General features: G+C 43.2%; 1 protein-coding gene across 3 annotated transcripts in view; it reads right to left on the reverse strand.

Annotated features, from left to right (window-relative positions):
• Positions 1 to 21994, reverse strand: part of LOC129394095 (otoancorin-like) — a 44501-nt gene that overhangs the window by 11786 nt on the left and 10721 nt on the right. For 2 of the 3 annotated variants that reach the window (XM_063597428.1, XM_063597429.1), the window contains exons 2-7: positions 16862 to 16991; positions 12324 to 12511; positions 8167 to 8322; positions 1105 to 1247; positions 683 to 819; positions 64 to 161 (exon numbers count right to left, since the gene is read on the reverse strand). In XM_063597428.1, the coding sequence (XP_063453498.1) occupies positions 64 to 161; positions 683 to 819; positions 1105 to 1247; positions 8167 to 8322; positions 12324 to 12511; positions 16862 to 16958 (819 nt within the window). In that variant the 5' untranslated portion in view covers positions 16959 to 16991. The remainder of the gene's footprint in view (positions 1 to 63; positions 162 to 682; positions 820 to 1104; positions 1248 to 8166; positions 8323 to 12323; positions 12512 to 16861; positions 16992 to 21994) is intronic. The other variant, XR_010110208.1, reaches the window with a different exon arrangement.

The raw sequence follows: 21994 nt of genomic DNA on the forward strand, positions 1-21994 counted from the left end.
TTTCCCTGTGTGATTTGAAATGGGGTCAAGCTCCCATTTCTCCTTGAAGAACTGAGCACCTACTTTGAATATCTCATCAGGAAGGCATTTTATTGCTGATGGCTGGAAATATGGCATCAAATCCTTGTCAAGCATCCGGAGCTCTGCCTTAGTTAATCCAGCTGGGGAGAAAAAGGAATCACGGGGGTTTATTTCAAGCCATCAGAACTCTGCTTGTTTTGTTAATGGTGCTGCATAATGCTCAGATCTGAGTGTTCTAGGCAGGCATCATTCCTTACAAAAGGCCCTGGAAATCACACTGGGGAATCAAGTTCCTTCATCAACTCAGAAAAAAAAAATGTGGGTCACATTAGCCCTGATTGGCCTCCTACAGTGAAACGCATGCCCAGAAGGAACTTCAATTTACACACTTTCAAATTTTGTATAAACCTACTTAGGGGCCGATTAAATCACATTCTAAACTAGCGGTTTTCCAAACTTTAGTGAACACAAGAATCTCCAAAAGAGCTTGTTTTAAAAGCAGATTTGCAGACCCACCCTCTGCAACTTCAAATCATGAAATGTAGGTTCTACTGTAACGCCACTGATATTTGCTACACATGGCCAAGGATAATGTTTTATTTTGTGTCCCCACATTTGAGTTTGGAAAGGGAGAGAAAGGTATGCTCAGGGTGAGTCTTACCTGCAATGGTCCCAAGCTCCTGCAAGACAGAACTGGTCCACTCAGTGGGATCCCCAAACACAACTTCAGCCTTCCTCTTAAACTCGGCTAAGACATGTGTGCTGCAGAGCAGGGTCCCAATTCTGGCCACTACCACCCTGGTAGTGGTTAAAGAGGGAGGGATATAATATGAGCTTGGACTCTTCAGCCAAAAACAAACACACACACACACACACACACACACACATACACACACACACTGCACAGTAGGCTCAGCAGGGACAGCAGATCCAGCTTATCCCATTAGCCCAGTGGGATTTTAGCCCAGAAAGGTGCCAAGTGTCAGGAGGTGGAATATCTGGATGGATGGATGGATGGATGGATGGATGGATGGATGGCTGAATTAACCCATTTGCCATTTTGCACATTCATATTTTAGTTACCTGAATTCTGAGATCTTTATAAGTGGGATTTCAGTGATGTTTATAGCACACAGGGTTGCACCAAGTCCTACCAAATGAAAGCTCTTCAGGTCCTGGATACTGTATCCTGAATCATTCAGGTACCCTTGCAAAATGGATTCAGCCTAAAAAATAGTAAGAATAAAAGATAAACCATCCAGGAATGATCAAGGTCCCCAGGCCTGAGGGGATAAATAAGCTGTTGCTGTAGTCTCCTGACTGATCTCCCATCCTACTTCTCTGGAATCCCCACTCCAAACCATCCTGGCCTCTGCATCCAAGTTCATGTCCTTAAGATACTACTTCAACTGAGTATGTCCCCTAATCTATGGAAGTGTCTTCAGGCAACGAATCTCTTACATCCTTCACCAATATTAAAGGCACTTGTGTCCTGTGTGTCTGCTGCTTATTTCCTTCAGTCACTCTTATGACCTTCAGACAGTTTGGACATACAACTTCTTCTGCATCAGGATCCAAACTTTTCCAGCATCTTTTTCCACAACGTTCCTTCTCCCTTTTTTTTTTTTTTTTTTTTTTCGTTTTTTGGAGATGGAGTCTTGCTCTGTCACCCAGGCTGGAGTGCAGTGGCACAGCTCGCTGCAACCTCCACCTCCCCAGGTTCAAGCAATTCTCGTGTTTTAGCCACCCAAGTAGCTAGAATTACAGGTGCACATCACCACATCTGGCTTTTTGTATTTTTTGTAGAGACGGGGTTTCACCATGTTGCCCAGGCTGGTATCAAACTCCTGACCTCAAGTGATCCACCCACCTCGGCCTCCCAAAGTGCTGGGATTATAGGCATGAGCCACTGCACCCAGCCTTTCCACAACCTCCAAAAAAACCTTGTAATTTCCTGTCTCTTTGCCTTTGTTCAAACCAGTCCTTTCATCTGAAATGCCCTTCTGCACTTCCAAGGGCAGACATTCTTTTTTTTTTTTTTTTTTGGTTCAACTCAAATGTCACCTTCTTCATGAGGTTTCAGCCAGAATGATTTTTTTCTTCCTCTATGGTCCTACAGAAATATGTTTACCCCTTAATGATTTTTTCTTCCTCTATGGTCCTACAGAAATATGTTTACCCCTTCAATTCCAATGTTTACTCTTCAATTCCAAGAGTAGCACACAAAATGCTTTGGTGTTAAACTATTTTAAACTAAGCCTTGATTTAAGGCGGCTGACACATAAGTCTCCATAATTCTAGCACAGTGGCTATTCATCATTCATAACTTCCTCTGGAGAACCACCTCTCTTGTATTCCTGCTTCATGTGGTTCAGTCAAAGCTAACTGCACCAAGTTCCAGGAGTGATGAATTTCAATTCATACCTTAGCCTAGCTGCAGTCACTGGTTCTGGATTGGACATGTGATTTAACCAGAGTCAACCAGAACTTTGAGTGGAGCATTAGGGGAAGAGCTTTCTTTACTCTGGACTTGAACTTAGAAGGATATACACAAGGATCTGCTGGAACCTACCACATGCAGGCATAGAGCCTGTCTCTCAATGAAGCCAACACAAAGAAAAGCAAAGTTCAAAAACATGATAAGAGACAGATTCCCACCCAGAGTGTTGAAGATCCTGGATCCAGCTGTATCTGAACACTACCCCTGAACTTTCCAGTAATGGGAGTCAATAAATTCCTTTTTTTTTTTTTTTTTTTTTTTTTTGAGACAAGGTCTCACTCTGTCACCCAGCCTGGAGTGCAGCGGCATGATCTCTGCTCACTGCAACCTCCCTCTCCCACGTTCAAGCGATTCTCATGCCTCAGCCTCCCCAGTAGCTGGGATTACAGGCAGGCGTGAACATGCCTGGCTAATTTTTGTATTTTTAGTAGAGAAGTAGTTTCACTGTTGGCCAGGCTGGTCTCAAACTCCTGACCTCAAGTGATCTGCCCATCTCAGCCTCCCAAAGTTCTAGGACTACAGGTATGAGCCACTGCACACTGCACCCAGCCCCTTTATTTGTTCAAGCCAGTTTGTGTTGGGTTTTCTGCCACTTGTAACTAAACATGTGCTGATTCATTTTATCTACCTATGTAGGACCTGAGGAGGCATCCAAGCCAATCCTATGAAGATCAGCTACAAAATAAAGTCTGGGCTGGGCACGGTGGCTCACACCTGTAATCCCAGCACTTTGGGAGGCCGAGGCAGGAGGATCACTTAAAGTCAGGAGTTTAAGACCAGCCTGGCCGACATGGTGAAAGCTTGTCTCTACCAAAAAAATACAAAAATTAGCCAGGTGTGGTGGCACGTGCCTGTGGTCCCAGCTACTTGGGAGGCTGAGGTGGGAGGATTGCTTGAGCCTGGGAGGTGGAAGTTGCAGTGATCCAAGATTGTGCCACTGCACTCCAGCCTGGGTGACAGAGTGAGACTCTGTCTCACAAAATAAAGTCTGGTTCCTTCAGTGCTCATGGGAGCAAGTAAAAGAGATTATAAGACCTCACAAGGCAAAGATGAGGAGACATCCAAGGACAGACCTCTAAGTGGAAGCGAAAATCACAGGCTATAGTCAATCTTCCCAACTCTCTTTGTTGTTTTTTTTTTTTGTTTGTTTTTTTGAGACAGAGTCTCACTGTGTCACCCAGGCTGGAGTGCAGTGACATGATCTTGGCTTACTGCAACCTCCATCCCCCAGGGTTCAAGTAATTCTTATGCCTCTGACTCCCAAGTAGCTGGGATTACAGGCGCCCGCCACCACACCCAACTAATTTTTTGTGTTTTTAGTAGAGACAGGGTTTCACCATTTTGGCCAGGCTGGTCTCAAACTCCTGGCCTCAAGTGATCTACCCACCTCAGCCTCCCAAAGTGCTGGGATCACAGGCATGAGCCACCATGCCCAGCCCCCATCTCTGTTTAATGTTAGTCATCACCATCACACAATATAGATCATTAAGGTGTTGAGAGAAAGTGTTGAGGAAGATTGTGAAATGTTGCAATGAAATTCCATCTTCATGGGCTGGTGCTTCCCACCCCTCAGGTGTGTTTAAATGCTACCTACTCAGAGAAAACTGCCCTCTGGACTCTTTCATCTCAAACAGCCCTTCTTCCCACTATTCCCATGAGCACCTTGTCCATTTTCCACATCACTTATCGTGATTTTTCAAATTTTTCACTTTGATTACTCACTTTTTTGTCTGTATCACCAAGTAGGCTCCCAAAAGAAAAGGACCATATCCAGGTAGTTTACCAATGAGTCCCCAGCACCTAGCATAATGCCTGCCACAGAGTAGGAGTTCAATAAGTACTCCTTGAGTAAGTAAATGAATGAATGAGTGAATGAATGAAACAACATCTGAGTGATGACTTACAAAAGTCGTGGGCAATATATATTATTTGACATGCTTCATTTTGCTGCCTTCATGTAATAGACTGGCTTCAGGAAGATTTCTCATGTTTCTGAAAATCGGACTGGTCAGTGTCCTCATCAAGTTGTCCTCCATGATTACAAAGCTCACAGCTACTATGGGGGCGGGGGATGCAGTGACACCATGCTTAGACTTATATGTCTTTGACTTAATGGGACTGTATATACAAAGTGGTAATAGCTAACATTTATTGTAGCTAACATTTCTTGAGTGCATACTGTGTGCTGGCACCACTTTGACCACTTTACACATACTATCTCATCTAATCCTCCTAAATAACACTATGAGGTAAATATTAATAGTATCCCTAGTTTGCAGATGAGCAAACTGAGGCAAGGAGAGGTTAAGTAACTAGGCCAAGATCACACAGCTAGAAAATGATCGTTCTGGCCAGGCGCCGTAGCTCCTGCCCGTAATCCCAGCACTTTGGGAGACAAAGGCGGGCAGATCACCTGAGGTCGGGAGTCGGAGACCAGCCTGACCAACATGGAGAAACCCCGTCTCTACTAAAAATACAAAATAAGCAGGGTGTGATGATGCATGCCTGTAATCCCAGCTACTCAGGAGGCTGAGGCAGGAGAATTGCTTGAACCCGGGAGGCAGAGGTTGCAGTGAGTGGAGATTACACTCCAGCCTGGGCAACAAGAGCAAAACTCATTCTAAAAAAAAAAAAAGAAGAAGAAGAAAGAGAAAAGAAAATGATGGTTCTAGGATCAAAACCCAGGCAGTCTGATTCCAGGGCCTATACTCTTAGCCAGTGAAGGTGTTTGGCTATGGAGAAAAAATGGAGATTCAAGTTAGTTTTCAAATTTTTCTTATTAAGTCTTCACAATCAGGTTTCACTAGTTGACTCAGAGCAATTTGGGCTCCTCAACTATCAGGCACGCTCACTTTAAAATGAAAGTGCAAAAATACAATTTAAATGAAATTACTTTGAAGATATGGTATTAAATTGTCCTTGCCACTGAAACCCGGAAAATGCAAGCTCAGCCTGCAAGGTGATAAGTTAAAATAAATTTCCTTGAGTGATGAGACCAGTGTATATGTAATGATTCCAAGACAATTAATACCAACACTTTTAGGCAATATTAACCGTTGAAAAATGAATAGCTTTAAGATTTCAATCTCTCTGTTCATCCCTCTGGCTTCTATAATAGTTTCTTCCCTTATATTGGTTTTTGAGCTGAACTATCTGTTAATGTAGTTCCGTCAGGTCTGACTATTAATCTAGAAACATGCATTTAAGGTTGATTGGGAGCTTAAGTTGAAGAACTGACTACAAATGATACATGCAAGTGTTAGGTTTTCATATCCTCTTCAAACATATTGATAAATCTCACTGCCATCCATGAGAATTAAAATCAGTGCAAAGGGAAGGAGATACCCTAGTTTCCGGATGTATTTTTGTGTTTCTCCAAGACTGCAAATAGAATGATTTTAATAGCACAGTGTGATGTGGCACTTCTCAAACTAGTCAAAACCAGTTTTAGAGTCAAAGAACCATGGGATTATAGAATATCAGACTGGAAGGAACCTCAGATTGTTGGGGCTAACCCTCTCATCTTGCAAAGGAGGAGACTAACCCAGAGAAAGGGGCTGTAATGATGATGATAATGTTGATGATGACAATGCAATGATGTCAATATCAACATAAAAACAGCTAATTTTTATTGACTACTATGTACCAGACATTGTTCAAAATGTTTTCAAGTATTAACTCATGTAATCTTCATGGCCAGGATCTGCATGTTGCCCAGCTCCAGGGGTGCACCATTCACACTGTATTCTGTTTGGATGGCGCCACTCAGAGTTATGAAACATGGCCACCGTGATTACAAAAAGCTCAAAAGAGTAGGGGGACATTCATTGATTTTGGCTGCTCAGCGTCCACACTTTTTCTTTGGAAAATTACCCTCTATTAGCTTCCTATTGCTACTCTACCAAATTACCCCAAACATAGTGGCTTTAAAAATACACATTTATTCTCTTATAGTTCTAGAGACTGTATGTCCTAAAATGGACTAGAAGGATGGGTTCCTTCTGGGAGTTCTAAGAAGAATTCATTCTCTTGCTTTTTCTAGCTTCAAGAGGCCACCTGCATTTCCTTGGCTCATAGCCCCCTCCTCCATCTCCAAAATCAGCAGCAGAGCACCTTCAGATCTCTTTCTAGGTCCCTCTGCTTCCATTATCATGTCACCTTCTCTATCTATGACCCTCCTTGCTCCTTCTTAAAAGGACCCTTGTGATTACATTGGGCCCACCCAAATAATCCAAGATAACCTCCCCATCTCAAGATCCTTAATCACATCTTCAAAGTCCCTTTTGCTCCATAAGTTAACATAGTCACAGCTTCCAGGGGTTCAGACATGGACATCTTTGGGGGACCTTAATCAGCCTACCACATATCCTTCCCCACTTGGCTCATGTGGTCATGAGATGGTGATAAGATGGACTCCGCTCCCTGATGCAGGCCTCGCCAACCAACATATTCAACCCCAGACCAGAGTGGTGGCTCAGGGGCGGGCAACTACATGAGTGGAGTCAATGCTGAGGCTTTTCCAAAAACTAATAAAGAAGAGGCACATTTTTATGGGCTTGTTAATTAGATTGTATATAAACCTAGTGCTGAAAATGACCACTGAGAGAGCTGCCTAAGAATGAAGATAACATGGAAGGGCTAACACTTCCCTTTCCAGCAGTACAGTGGATTAGACACCCTAAACTTCTCTCCCAATCAAAACAATTAAAATTCTGGGAAGAACTTCTTCTTTAGCCCATGAAGGATTAATTAACATAGGAATTGTCCACCCACCATAAACAACTAGAAAATTTAACAAAATATATAAGACAACTGCATCTGGATATGGAACAACAGAATCATAATCCCAGAAGAAGAAAAACAAACAAGATGAGCCTTAAAATTACCCTCACTTACTGCCAAAAAGCAGTTTCCAAGACATGGATCAGGAAGAGGAACCAAAACAAGCCCAGTGGCCCAGCTGAGTTGAGGATACAGAGATCCAAGTTCAGAGAGGCCACAGCACTTATCACTTGGGCAAAGTATTGGAGAGGAGGAAACTGCAGAGGGTTCCAGAAAGCTGCAGAGATGTCTAGTACTGACTGCTATTTTGCACATGCAAAGAGTGAAACTCCACATAGGCAGGAAAAGAGTCATCAGTAATCAGAAAGGATTAGGCTGAGCAACTTCCAGAGCTCATATGGAGCTGGAAATAGTTCACATTCTCACCAGCCAAAGTAGAGAGATCTTGAAATACATGGAGCATTAGGTAACATCCTCAAAGGAATCATGTCACAGTAATGATGATAAATTAACAACAGAATAAAGGTCACTCTGGTTTTACCCTAACAAAACTCAAAAGGAAGCATCAAAAGGATCAAGCTGATTTGAAAGTAACTTAAGTGTATGACAGAACAAAGCCCAATACTCTTCAAAGAAATACAACTAAATCAAATACTCAACAATGTAAAATCCACAATGCTCATCACCCAATCAAAATTGCTAGGCTTGCAAACAAAAAAAGAAAATATGACTCATAACTAAGAGAAAAATCAGTCAACAGAAACAGACTCAAAAATGACCATGATGAGGAAATTAACAGTAAGGATATGAAGGCAGCTCTTATAAATATGGAATAGTTAAAAGACCCAGAAACATCCACCCACCTGTCCCGGGGTCCATTCTGTTTGCCAGCTTAGGGAAGCCACAGTGTCTATGGAGCTGAGGTCCAGCTGCTCCAGCTCACTCTCATTAAGAGCCAGAGCAATGCACCCCAGGGAGACGATATGGTGTTCTCTCCAGTAAGATGGCATGTCCCAAACCTTTAGGCAAAAAAAGAAAATAGATTAGACTGAACACTGGTGATGGTATTTACAATGATTTGAATGTTTGTGCCCCTCTAAAATGCATATGTTAAAACCTAATCTCCAATGTGATAGTATTGGAAGGTTGGGCCTTGGGAGATGATTAGGTCATAAGGGTGGAGCCCTCATGAGTGGGATTAGTGCCCTTGTAAAAGAGACCCCAGAGAGCTAGCTACAAGCTAGTCCCTTTCCACCATGTGAGGACACAGTGAGAAAGCACCATCTATGAAAAACAAGTCCTTACCAGATACTGGATCTGCCAGTGCTTCAATTTTTGATTTCTCACCCCCCAGAACTGTGAGAAATAAATTTCTGTTTATAAGTTACCAGTCTATGATATTTTGTTATAACAGCCTGAATGGACAAAGGCAGTATCTAAAATAGACATAAGGAGGCTAGGTGCAGTGGCTCACACTTGGAATCTCAGCATTTTTGGAGGCCAAGGCATGCAGATCACATGAGGCCAGGAGTTCAAGACCAGCCTGGCCAACATAACGAAACCCTGCCTCTACTAAAAATACAAAAAAAAAAAAAAAATTAGCTGTGCATGGTGGCGCACACCTGTAATCCCAGCCACTTGGGTGGCTGAGGCACAAGAGTCACTTGCAGAAGTTGCAGTTAGCCAAGATGGTGCCACTGTACTCCAGCCTGGGTGACAGAGCGAGACCCTGTCTCAAAGAAATAAAAATAAAACAGACATAGGGAAACCTATTGTGCAGCATGGTGACCACAGTTGATAATAATGTGTTGAATGGTTGAAAATTGTGAAGAGAGTAGATGTTAAATATTCTCACAACAAAAACTGACAACGGACAAGTATGAAAGGTGATTGACATGTTAGCTTGCTTTAACCATTCCCCAATGTATACATACATCAAAACATCATATTGTATATATGTATACACCATAAATATATATAATTTGTATTTGTCAACTATCCCTTAATAAAAAATAAATAAAAATTAAAAAGACATAGGGTAAATCTTAATATAAAGCTCTCTTTTAAATCAATAATAAAAAGATGACTATATTTGTTTTAAAAAAAGATAGACAAAAGACATCAACAAGGAATTCACAAAAGAAAAATTAAATGTATGGGGAAAAGTTTATTCTCAGTCATAATTAAAGAAATATACATTAAAAACAATCAGACCACGTTGATTCATCACATGTCAAGAAGTATAAAGACTTATCACCATTTACGATACTGGAAAGATACAAGGTAAGGGATACCCTCATTTGTTGTAGTTGAGAATATAAGTTGGTACATACTCTTGAGAGGGCAATTTGGCTTATCTGTAGCAAAAGCTTTTAAAGTATTTATATTCTTTGACCCAGGAATTCCACCTGTGGGAATTTAGCCTGAGTAAATGAGACAAGTACCCAACAGTATATGTATAAAGGCATACATTGAGGCACTTTTTTAATGCAACCTGAAAGTCTAACAATTAGCTAAATAAATAAGAACTAACCATAAATAAAATGAAGTTGCCCCTGTGGATACCTCCACCAAAGATTGGTTCCAGGACTTCTTAAAGATACCAAAATCCATGGATATTCAAGTCCCTTATATAAAATAGTGTAGTATTTGCATATAATCTATGCACATCCTCCTGTATACTTTAAATCATCTCTAGATTACTTATAATACCTGATGCAATATAAGTGCTATGTAAATATGTACAAAATGTTATGTCAAAAATGCTACTGTATTTTTATGTGTATTGTTTTTTATTGTTATATTGTTATTTGGAGCATTTTTTCTAAATACATTCTACCTGAGGTTGGTTGAATCTGCAGATGTGGAACCCATTGATATGGAAGGCTAATTGTATTACAAAGCTATTTAAAATACTGATATAGGCTAGATGCTGTGGCTTACACCTGTAATCCCAACACTTTGGGAGGCCAGGCAGACAGATCACTTGAGGTCAGGAGTTCGAGACCAGCCTGGCCAACATTGTGAAACCCCATCTCTACTAAAAATACAAAAATTAGCCGGGCATGGTGGTGGATGCCTGTAATCTCAGCTACTTGGGAGGATGAGGCAGGAGAATTGCTTGAACCTGGGAGGCAGAAGTTGCAGTAAGCCAAGACCACACTATTGTACTCCAGCCTGGGCAACAAGAACAAAACTCCATCTCAAAAAATAAATAAATAAATAAAATACTGACATAGATGTACATTTTGGATATGAAAAAATATGCAGTCTGTACTGTTGGGTGTAGAAAGCAAGTTATTGAATAGTAGGTAAGTATAATATCATTTTTGTAAAACATGAGATATATGTATGAAATATATAAAATAATATTTTTTATATACATAGTTTTGGAGTGTGGTAAGCTTCAAGTGAATATACCAAAATATCAACAGTGCTTATCTGCTGAACAGTGCTTATCAAAATATCAACAGTGAGTAAAAGATTATCACTGATTTTCTTCTTTATTATTTTCTGACTTTTCTACAATAAACTTGAAGTACTCATATAATACATAAATACAGTTATATTTATAATTTTAAGACATTGAATTGTTTAACCCTTGAGGGTAACTAGATATTCCACAACCATGTAAAGAGCTAAAACAGGGCTGGGTGCAGTGGCTCATGCCTGTAATCCCAGCACTGTGGGAGGCCAAGGTGAGCAGATCTATTGAGGCTAGGGGTTTGAGACAAGCCTGGCCAAACAAACCCCGTCTCTACTAAAATACAATTATTAGCCAGGCATGGTGGCTTGTGCCTGTAGTCCCAGCTACTCAGGTGGCTGAGACACAAGAATCACTTGAACCCGGGAGGCAGAGTTTGCAGTGAACCACAGATCGCGCTGCTGCACTCCAGCCTGTACGACAGAGCAAGACTCTGTCTTAAAAGAAAAAGAAAAAAAAAGAAAGAAAAGCTAAAACAGGCCACAAAGGGACCTTTTCCTTTTATTTATTTATTTGAGACAGAGTCTCGCTCTATCACCAGGCTGGAGTGTAGTGATGCAATCTCGGCTCACGGCAACCTCCGCCTCCCGGGTTCAAGCAATTCTCCTGCCTCAGCCTCCCGAGTAGCTGGAACTACAGGTGCATGCCACCACACCCGGCTAATTTTTGCATTTTGAGTAGAGATGGGGTTTCACCATGTTGGCCAGGCTGGTCTCGATCTCTTGACCTCGTGATCCGCCTCCCAAAGTGCTGGGATTATAGGCATGAGCCACTGCACCCAGCCTATTTTTATTTATTTTTGAGACAAGGTATCAGCTCTGACGCCTAGGCTAGAGTGCACTGGCGCAATCTTGGCTTACTGCAACCTCCACCTCCCGGGTTCAAGCCATTCTCCTGCCTCAGCCTCCTGAGTAGCTGGAACTACAGGCACATGACACCACGCCTGGCTAATTTTTGCATTTTGAGTAGAGACAGGGTTTCACCATGTTGGCCAGCCTGGTCTCGAACTCCTGACCTCCCGTGATCCGCCCGCCTCGACCTCCCAAAGTGTTGAGATTACAGGCATAAGCCACTGCACCCAGCCAACAAAGGGACCTTCTTAAAGATGGAAAGCTACTTCCAGTCCTCTTTTTACTCCTTTCTGTTATATTTTCAGACAAATTTGCAAATGATTCTGAGAAAACCTGCTGTGAGCAGCAGCTGGGGCTCTCCAGGTGAAGGAATAAAGCCTAATTCCTGCAAACCACCTTGGTCAGAGGCACTGGGACATCCACAGAACTTGATTCACTGAGCATCCGCTAGATGCCAAGACACATCTCATCCCATTCTCTGCCACAGCCCTAAGAGGGAGGAACTGGAAATTTCCTCCTTTCTCAGATAAGGAGATCACAATATCACTGAGCTGATGCAGTAAAATTTCAAGATGATGTATGGGAAAACTGCTCGAGGAGGGCTCTATGTGCAGAAATGCTGAACTGGTTTTGGTGTTTTTCTTTTTTCCTCTGTTTAATGTTTCCTCCCTGAGGTGGGCTTCACCTGTATTGCTTTCTCCTTCAGGGTCATCAGCTGAGGCCGGCTGAAACCCTGGACAGCTCCCAGCAGTTCCACAGTCCTGATGAATGTGTCTTCCTCCATGCACCGCAGGTCCTCCAGGGCCCAGCAGGCATTGGCTTCGGCCAACTTGAAGATGTCATCAGAAGAGGGGGCCACGACTCCATGGCAACCTGAAGAAAGGAGAGATGCAGGGAAGGAGAAGAGGAAAGAGAATTTCAGGAAATGTTAGTGTATTGAAATGAGTAACATTCTTCGCCAGTCAGATTTATGCATGGAAGGGACTACAGAGTAAAAGCAGAGAGCAGGAGCCCAGGGACCAGTTTGAATCCCACTTCTGCCATTTCTTGCTAATTACTGGGTAACAAAGTCATGGAAATGCCAGGTTTTGCACATCCACATGCACAAACTAGGAGCGGTGCAACATTACAATTAAACTACAAATTCCTTGAGGGCAGTAAGAGCTGGTGGTGAACAGTCCTGACTTTCGATTCAAATCCAAGGCTATTTAACCTCGCTGTATTTCAGTTTTCTTGTCTATAAAATGGAAATAAAATCACCTCATAGGATGGTTGTGAAAACTAAATGTGTTATATGTAAAGCACTTAGAACAGTGCCACGCATACAGTAAGCACTCGATACACAATTTCTGTTGCCTATCTTACCCCCTATGCCTTTGAGTTTGCAACCCAGCATAAAGATTCCAAAATTATGCAGCAGCCTTCCTATAAAAATGGGAAGATGGGCTGCACGGTGGCGCATGTCTTTAATCCCAGCACTTTGGGAGGCCAAGGCAGAAGGATCACTTGAGCCCAGGAATTCAAGACCAGCCTGGGCAGCATGGTAAGACCTCACCTCTAAAAAAAAAAAAACTACAAAATATTAGCTAGGCATGGTGCCACATGCCTGTAGTCCCAGCTACCCAGCAGGCTGAGGTGGGAGGATCACCTGAGCCTGGGAGGTCAAGATTGCAGTGAGCTGTGATCACACCTACTCTCCAGCCTGGGTAATGGTGAGACCCTGTGTCAAAATAAAATAAAAAATAAAAACCAGGAAGATGAGTTGCTGTCCATGAAAATCATAGTGGAGGTTGTGGCTTTCCCATCCCAAGAGAAAAGAGAAATGAGCCCATTGCATTTCTCTTGGCAACAGGAAAAACATCCATTTCGGTCTTTGAATAATGTGAACCTTACCTACTCAAACCAGTTACCAACCAACATGCAAGTGAGATATTGTCGTTGCTGGATCTGATGTGCCCAACCTGGGAGAAAACTCTAGGATCCTTAAGAGCAACCCTGGATTTCTTATCTTAGCAGCAGACCACCACTGATGCTGACAGATGCACCAACCCCACCCAAGGCCAGGGTATTTCCCGAGCCCCATGGCCTCTCTCTTCTCATTGCACCTTCAATGGAAATTCACTGCATTCCAATCAAGAAGCAAAAGTAGACCAGATCAAAGATGCCAGTTGTGGTCCTCAAACATCTTTATCATAAGCCACTTGGAGAGGACTAAAGACTCATCCCTCCCTAGGCCAACCCCCAGCCCACCCTCTAGTGAAAACAACATCAGTGATAGCACAGAACTAGAGAGGGCAGAATGGTTGACTAGTATATCAGGAACTTGGTCTTATCACTGTGTCTGTCCAGGGCTTAGAATAGAGCCTGGTACATAGTAGGTGTTCAGCAAATATCTGTGGAGTGAGTGAACACACACACACAAATTAATATAAAACCAAGCGGTAATTCTGCTAATCCATTAATCACTAAAGCACAGCAGCAATTAATACCCAGAACCAACTAAAGAACACTCAAACTATGCACTGATACCAGAGCTTCCTTCCCCTGAGCATGGAAAGCCTTATTTTGTGTACCACATGCACACAGTAAGAGCTCTGCAATATGATGACATGGACTGCTAGACCTTGAGGGCAGTGGGAGCCAGTGGTGGTCACCACCAGCTTTGGGTACAAATCCAAGAACTGCCATTTACTAATTCTGTGACTTTAGACAAGTCCCTTAGTCTCCTAAGCCCCAGTTTCCTTCATTTAAAAAACAAGAGAACACCCAAGCCTGGAAATCTGCAGCCCTAAATGGGAATAGGGATTCCTGTTTTCACGCCCAAATGTTAGGTTTTGGCCTGCCACATCCCACTATCCTGTACCCATATAAACCCCAAACCCCAGGCTCCATGAGCATACAAGCAGATGAGCAGATGAATAGAAGAGAAGAGGAGCAGAAGAGCAGCATGGCAGAGAAAGGAGCATCTGAAGGCCAAGAAGAGTTTGGCTGGGGACAGTTGGAGAGGAGATTGGTCACAGGACAGCCAAACTCCAGGGGAAGATCATCTTCCCACTCCACCCCCTTTCTAGCTCCCCATCCATCCCACCGAGAGCCACCTCCATTACCCAATAAAACCCCACATTCACCAAGAAAAAAAAAAAAAAAAACGGGAGAACAAGATAATGCATGGAGGAATAATCACCCAAGGTAGACATAAATCCAATTGTGATACTTCTTTGCTCGATGTCACACGATTCCTCCACCCAGAGTAAAAGCCAAAGTCATTAGGGTTTCCTTTAACAGTCACTACATGGCTGGCCTTGTCTCTCACTCCCCTCCAAACACACTGGCCCTTACCTCCCACTCATGGAAGTGGTCCTGTCGCACTCTCTGCCTGGAAGACTCTAATTGAAAATATCCACATGGACCACTCTCCCTTGGGTCTTCATTCAAATGTCACCTCTCAATAAGACGTTCCTTCATGATTCTCTTTTCACATGACAGTCCCCTCTCAACACTCGTGGTGCATTCCCTTGCTTTATTTTCCTTCTTGGCACTTTTCATACAATATACCATATATTTTACTTATGTATGGAAATTTATTGTCTTGCTACCCTCCATTTGAAAGTAAGCTCTTTATTTACAAAATTGGTGCTTAACGAATATTTGTTGGGTGGATGAAAGCAAGCACTGACTGTCAACTACTATCATTGGGGGTGATTAACTTTGTCTCCTCATGCCTGGCCCCAGTCTGCACTTAGTAGGTGCATGGTAATAATAATAAAATATCTAACACTTGGACAGGCATGGTAGCTCACATCTATAATCCCAGCACTATGGGAGACCAAGGCAGGAGGATCACTTGAGGCTCAGAGTTCAAGATCAGCCTGGGCAACACAGCAAGACCCTATCTCTACAAAAAAATAAAAAATTATCCAGATGTGGTGGTGCATGCCTGTAGTCCCAACTACTTGTGAAGCTGAGGTGGGAGGATCCCTTGAGTCCAGGAGGTCGAGGCTGTAGTGAACCATGATTGCACCACTGCATTCCAGCCTGGGTGGCAGAGCGAGGCCCTGCCTCTATAAAATCAAATTTTAGGCCGGGGGCAGTGGCTCACACCTGTAATCCCAGTATTTCGGGAGGCCAAGGCAAGTGGATCACCTGAGACCAGCGTTCAAGACCAGCCTGGCCAACATTGTGAAACCCCGTCTTTACTAATAATACAAAACTTAGCCAGGCGTGGTGGCACATGCCTATAATCCCAGCTAGTCAGGAGGCTGAGGCAGGAGAGTTGCTGTAATCTGGGAGGTGGAGGTTGCAGTGGGCCAAGATCATGCCACTATACTCCAGCCTGGGTGACACTCCAGCAAGACTCCATCTCAAAAAAATAAAAAAAATCAAATTTTAAAAATATCTAGTACTTATTAAAGATCTGCTACATGCCAGGCATTCCTGTAAGCATGTTTCTGGGTTTAAACCCATTAATTCTCACAATAACCCAGTGAGGTAGAGACTTTCATTATCCCCATTTGATAAAGGATGAAAACTGAGGCACACAGAGGTTAAAGAGCTTACCCAAAGCCACACAGCCAGTAAGTGGCAGACTCAGGAGTGAAATCTAGCCAGCCCGGCCCTGTCACTGCTATGTTAAACCACTAATCCATGTTGGTCCTTTAAGTCAATCCTACTGAAATGTTTGTTACACATATTCACGCATTAAACCTACTAGCCTGGGTATGGAGTATGGGACATGATTCCACGTCACTTTACAAAAGTGTAACTCTTTTTTTTTTTTTTTTTTTTGAGACAGAGTCTCGCTGTCACCCAGGCTGGAGTGCAGTGGTGCCATCTCAGCTCACTGCAACCTTCATCTCCTGGGTTCAAGCAATCCTTGTGTCTCAGCCTCCTGAGTAGCTGGGACTACAGGTGTGCACCACTACACCCGGCTAATTTTTGTGTTTTTAGTAGAGACAGGGTTTCGCCATGTTGGCCGGGCTGGTCTTGAACTCCTGACCTCAAGTGATCTGCCCACCTCAACCTCACAAAGTGCTAGGATTACAGGCTTGAGCAACCGCACCTGACCCAAAAGTGTAATTCTTTTGCCTATAGATTTTGTCATTCTATTGCTTTGCAGACATTTCATCCAGTTCCCTGCATAAGGAGGCCTCTTGATGTCAGGGATCCTGCCCAAAACATTAATTACTATGTCAGCAATGGCTCAGATACCCTGAAAACACTCACTAGGCATAGGGTCAGAGCTGGGGATCTTATCACTGCTGTTCCGAACAGATTGAAAGACAGCCCAGAGGAATTCTTTAGGGGGCAGGGTCCTGGCCATCTTGGAAGCTGCTTGCAGAAGGATCTCAGGAAACTGTGTGAAAGAAGATGAAAGAAGAGGAATAATAATTAAAACCCCTTAAATACAGATTGAAATTAGAGTTGAAACTGTCACACTACTTACTGCCTTCATTCTTTGTTATAGCAACTTCTCATATAAATCTATTCCCTAGTCCCACTAATGTGGTCTCTATAAAGAATCCTATAAAATGATACTCAACTTCAATAAAAATCCAATAAAGTCTAAAAAACATAAGTAAATCACTTTTCACCCATCAGATTGTCAAAAATAAAATAAAGTGCTAATACTTAATGCTGGGCACATTCATTTTTCCGTGGGACTGTCAAACTGTGCACTATTAGCAGAGCAATCTGGTAATATCGACAAAAAAATGTAGGTTAGGCCAGGTGTGGTGGCTCATACTTGTAATCCCAGCATTTTGGGAGGTCAAGGCAGGCAAATCACTTGAGGTCAGGAGCTCAAGACTGGCCTGGCCAACATGGTGAAACCCCATCTCCACTAAAAATACAAAAATTAGCCAGTCGTGGTGGCATGAGCCTGTCATCCCAGCTACTTAGGAGGCTGAGACAGAAGGATCACCCGAGCCCAGGAGGCTGAGGTTGTAGTGAGTCGAGAGCATGCCACTGCACTCCAGCCTGGGTGATGGGAGTAAAACCCTGTCTCAGAAAAAAACAAAAAAAAGTATGTGTACCTACCCCTTTTATGGTTTGGTGCTATTTCAAAGTTTTTACTAAACTTTATATTTAATATAGTTTGGATGTGTACCCCACCCAAATCTTATTGAAATGTAATCCCCAGTGTTGGAGGTGGGGCCCAGTGAGAGGTGATTGGATCATGGGGGCAGATTTCTCATGAATGGTTAAATACAATCCCCTTGGTACTGTCCTCACAATAGTGCGTGCGTTCTCTCGAGATCTTGTTGTTTAAATGCATGTAGCACCTCCCCCATCACGCTCTTGCTCCTGTGTCGGCCAAGTAAGATGTGTCTGCTCCCCCTTCGCCTTCCGCCATGATTGTAAGTTTCCTGAGGCCTTCCCAGAAGCTGGGCAGATGCCAGCATCATGCTTCCTGTACAGTCGGCAGAGCCATGAGCCAATCAATCCTCTTTTCTTGTCTTTTTTTTTTTTTTTTTTCAGAGTCTTGTTCTGTTGCTCAAGCTGGAATACAGTGGTGTGATCTCCACTCACTGCAACCTCCACCTCCCAGGCTCAAGTAATTCTCGTGCCTGAGCCTCCTGAGTAGCTGGGATTACAGGCATGCAGCACCAAGCCAGGCTAATTTTTTTTTTATTTTTATTGTAGACAAGGTTTCACTATCTTGGCCTGGCTGGTCTCAAACTCCTGGCCTCAAGTGATTCACCCACCTCGGCCTCCCAAAGTGCTGGGATTACAGATGTGAGCCACTGTGCCTGGCAGTGTTTGTTTGTTTGTTTAGACAGAGTCTCGCTCTATCACCCAGGCTGGAGTGCGGGGCACGATCTCGGCTCACTGCAAGCTCCGCCCCCCGGGTTCACGCCATTGTCCTACCTCAGCCTCCCGAGTAGCTGAGACTACATGCGCCCACCACCATGCCCGGCTAATTTTTTGTATTTTTTAGTAGAGACGGGGTTTCACCCTCTTAGCCAGGACGGTCTCAATCTCCTGACCTCGTGATCTGCCCGCCTCGGCCTCCCAAACTGCTGGGATTGCAGGCATGAGCCACTGCAACTGGCCCTTTTCTTTTTTTTTTAATTTAACTTTTATTTTAAGTTCAGGGGTACGTGGCAGGTTTGTTATATAGGTAAGCTTGTGTCATGGAGGTTTGTTGTACAAATTATTTAATCACCCAGGTATTAAGCCTAGTACCCATTAGTTATTTTTGCTGATCTTCTCCCTCCTCCCACCCTTCACTCTCCAATAGGCCCCAGTATCTGCTGTTCCATTCTATGTGACAACGTGTTCTCATCATTTAGCTCCCACTTATAAGTAAGAACATGCGGTATTTGGTTTTCTGTTTCTGCATTCGTTTGCTAAGGATGATGGCCTCCAGCTCCATCCATGTCCCTGCAAAGAACACGATCTCATTCTTTTTTATGGCCACATAGTATTCCATGTAAACCTCCTTTCTTTATAAATTACCCAGTCTCAGGTATTTCTTTAAAGCAATGCAAGAACTGCCTAACACAGGTCAGGTGCGGTGGCTCACACCTGTAATCCTAGCACTTGGGAGGCCCAAGCAGGCAGATCACCTGAGGTCAAGGGTTCAAGACCAGCCTGGCCAACACGGTGAAACTCCGTTTCTACAAAAAATACAAAAATTCACTCGGCGTGGTGATGTATGCCTGTAATCCCTGCTACTCAGGAGGCTGAGGCGGGAGAATCACTTGAATCCAGGAGGCGGAGGTTGCAGTGAGCCGAAATCGTGTCACTGCATTCTGGCCTGGGCAACAGAGCTAGACTCCATCTCAAAAAAGAGAAAGAAAAAAAGAATTGCCTAACACAACATTTGTCATGAAAAGGAGGTGAAGAAGGGTTGTCTCAACATCCTGGGTGGAGACTAGCAATGAGGGGACTTAGGGGACTTTGGGTTGCCTTGGAGAAAGTGCCATGTCTCATCTAGAACGAATACACTTTGTCAAGACTCGGGATTTTATTAGAAGGCCTGTCCATGGGCCCAGATAATCCATCAGGCTCTACAAACAGCTATGCCTCACTGGGTCCCAGCTCACCCAGAGAGCAAGCCTCTCAGCCTATGTAGCTCCCCTTTCTAGTCTCATCTTCAGAATTAGAGTCACAGTCTAGGCCAGCAGTTCTCAACCCTGGCTGTACCTAAGAGTCACCTGGGACACCCAGAGCCAGCCCCTAAAGATTCTGACTCAGTCGGGCTGGGCTGGATACCATGGATTGGTCCCTCTTGGAATCTCCCCAGATGATTCTAATGTGCAGCTGAGGCTGAAGGCAACCACTCTAAGACAGTTAACTTTTAGAAAGCAATGTGCATAGTGGAGTGAATGGCATTTTCCATTTTGTATTTTGTAAAGAAGAGTGTGTGTATGCTCTTGTGTTTTTAGTAGAGACAGGGTTTCGCCATGTTGGCAAGGCTTGTTATATAGGTATTTTTATCCCTATATAAAACTTGTTATATAGGTATTCAGGATATTTCTGAAAGGATGCAGAAGAGATTGGGGACAGCAATTGCCTCTGAAGAGGGAGGCTAGGGAACTAGAAGTCTGGGGTGGGAGGGAGACTTGCTTCTCATCCTATTATCTTTGGTGCGATTGGGATTTGTTAACCAGGAGCATGTATTACTTGTTTTATTAAACATTTCCAGTATTTAAAAAAAGAGTATACAGAATAATACAACAAAACACCCATGTCCTCACAACCCAACTTAAGAAATAAAACATCACAATATAAATAATAAGTCCCTCCTTCACTCTTTGCCTTTCTCCTTCCCCAGAAGTAACTGTCACTCTGAATTTGGCATTCACTTTTACACTTCTCTTACATATAAACTTGGCTTACATTTGCTTTAAATTAATTCAGCTACTATTTATCTATTTACTTTGTATCCTACTATAGATATTCTTTTGCAATCTGGGTTTTTTTTTAACTCTACACTGTGTTTTTGAGATTTCACAGTGTTGATACAAGACTTTTTCAATTTCAGAAGTTGATTTTTTTAAGATTAGATAGATATATGGATGTTCTCACTGATATGTGGGAGCTAAACTATGAGGACCCAAAGGCATAAGAATGATACCATGGACTTTGGGGACTTGGATGGAAGAGTGGGAGGGGCCAAGGGATAAAAGACTACAAATATGTTGCAGTGTATACTGCTCAGGTGATGGGTGCACCAAAATCTCACAAATCACCACTAAAGACCTTACTCATGTAACCAAACACCACCTGTATCCCAATACCTTATGGAAAAATAAAAATAATAATAAACATCTAAACATAAGAAAAACAAGGAAGGAAAAAAAATAGATGGATATATAACATTTGTGCATCAGGGCCGGGCATGGTGGCTCACGCCTGTAATCCCAGCACTTGGGAGGCCGAGGCGGGCAGATCACTTGAGGCCAGGAGTTCAAGACCAGGCTGGCCAACATGGTGAAGCCCCATATCTACTAAAAATATAAAAATTAGCTGGGCATAGTGGCAGGGGCCTGTAATCTCAGCTACTCGGGAGGCTGAGGCAGGAGAATCACTTGAACCCAGGAAGCAGAGGTTGCAGTGAGCCGAGATTGCATCACTACACTCCAGCCTGGGCAACAGAGGGAGACTCCATCTCAAAATAAAATAAAATAATAAAATAAAAATAAACATTTGTGCATCAACTGCTTATAACTATATATTCAGACATCCAGAATATGATTTTACTGTGACTGGACTTCAGAATGTGTGCTGCGTGTGATCCTAGGTGAAGTTGTGTGTGTTCAGGCCCTGCTGAGCATGTGTGTCCATGTGCACCTTGTGCCTGCAAGTGCAGGTATGAGAGTGTGTGGATGTGCTTTGTGGGGTATCTGATTGTCATTCAGCAAACATTCACTCCTTTCCTGCCCTCCACCTCCATGGAAGGAGACTCCTTCCTGCCCCATTAAAGTTGGTCTTGGTCATGTAACTTACTTTGGCCATTGGAGTGTGGCAGAAGTGACAGCGTGCCAATTTCCAACCTAGGACTTAAGGAGAATTGTACTTATCCCTTCCCTTTTTTGGTAGTTTCACACCTTCATGGTGAGAAAAACAAGTTCTAGAGCAGGGCTGCCCCAGTGACCCACAAATCAGGCAGCAAGAAACATATGCGAATTGTTCTATGCCCTTGAGATTGTGTGGCTTTGTTATGCAGCACAAATGACTAACTCATGCTTATTTTGCAGGACCCTTGGCCTAGACTGTCTAACTTCTGGGGCCTTACTCCTAGAAAAGTGTCATGCCCAAATGTAATGATCAATAAAGGCTTGTTATTGGATTAAATGCGCTTGCACATGTGACTGCATACACTGGACATACATGTGCATGTGCATAGGG

Source organism: Pan paniscus, chromosome 18 (assembly GCF_029289425.2).
Source record: "Pan paniscus chromosome 18, NHGRI_mPanPan1-v2.0_pri, whole genome shotgun sequence".
NCBI lineage: Eukaryota > Metazoa > Chordata > Mammalia > Primates > Hominidae > Pan > Pan paniscus.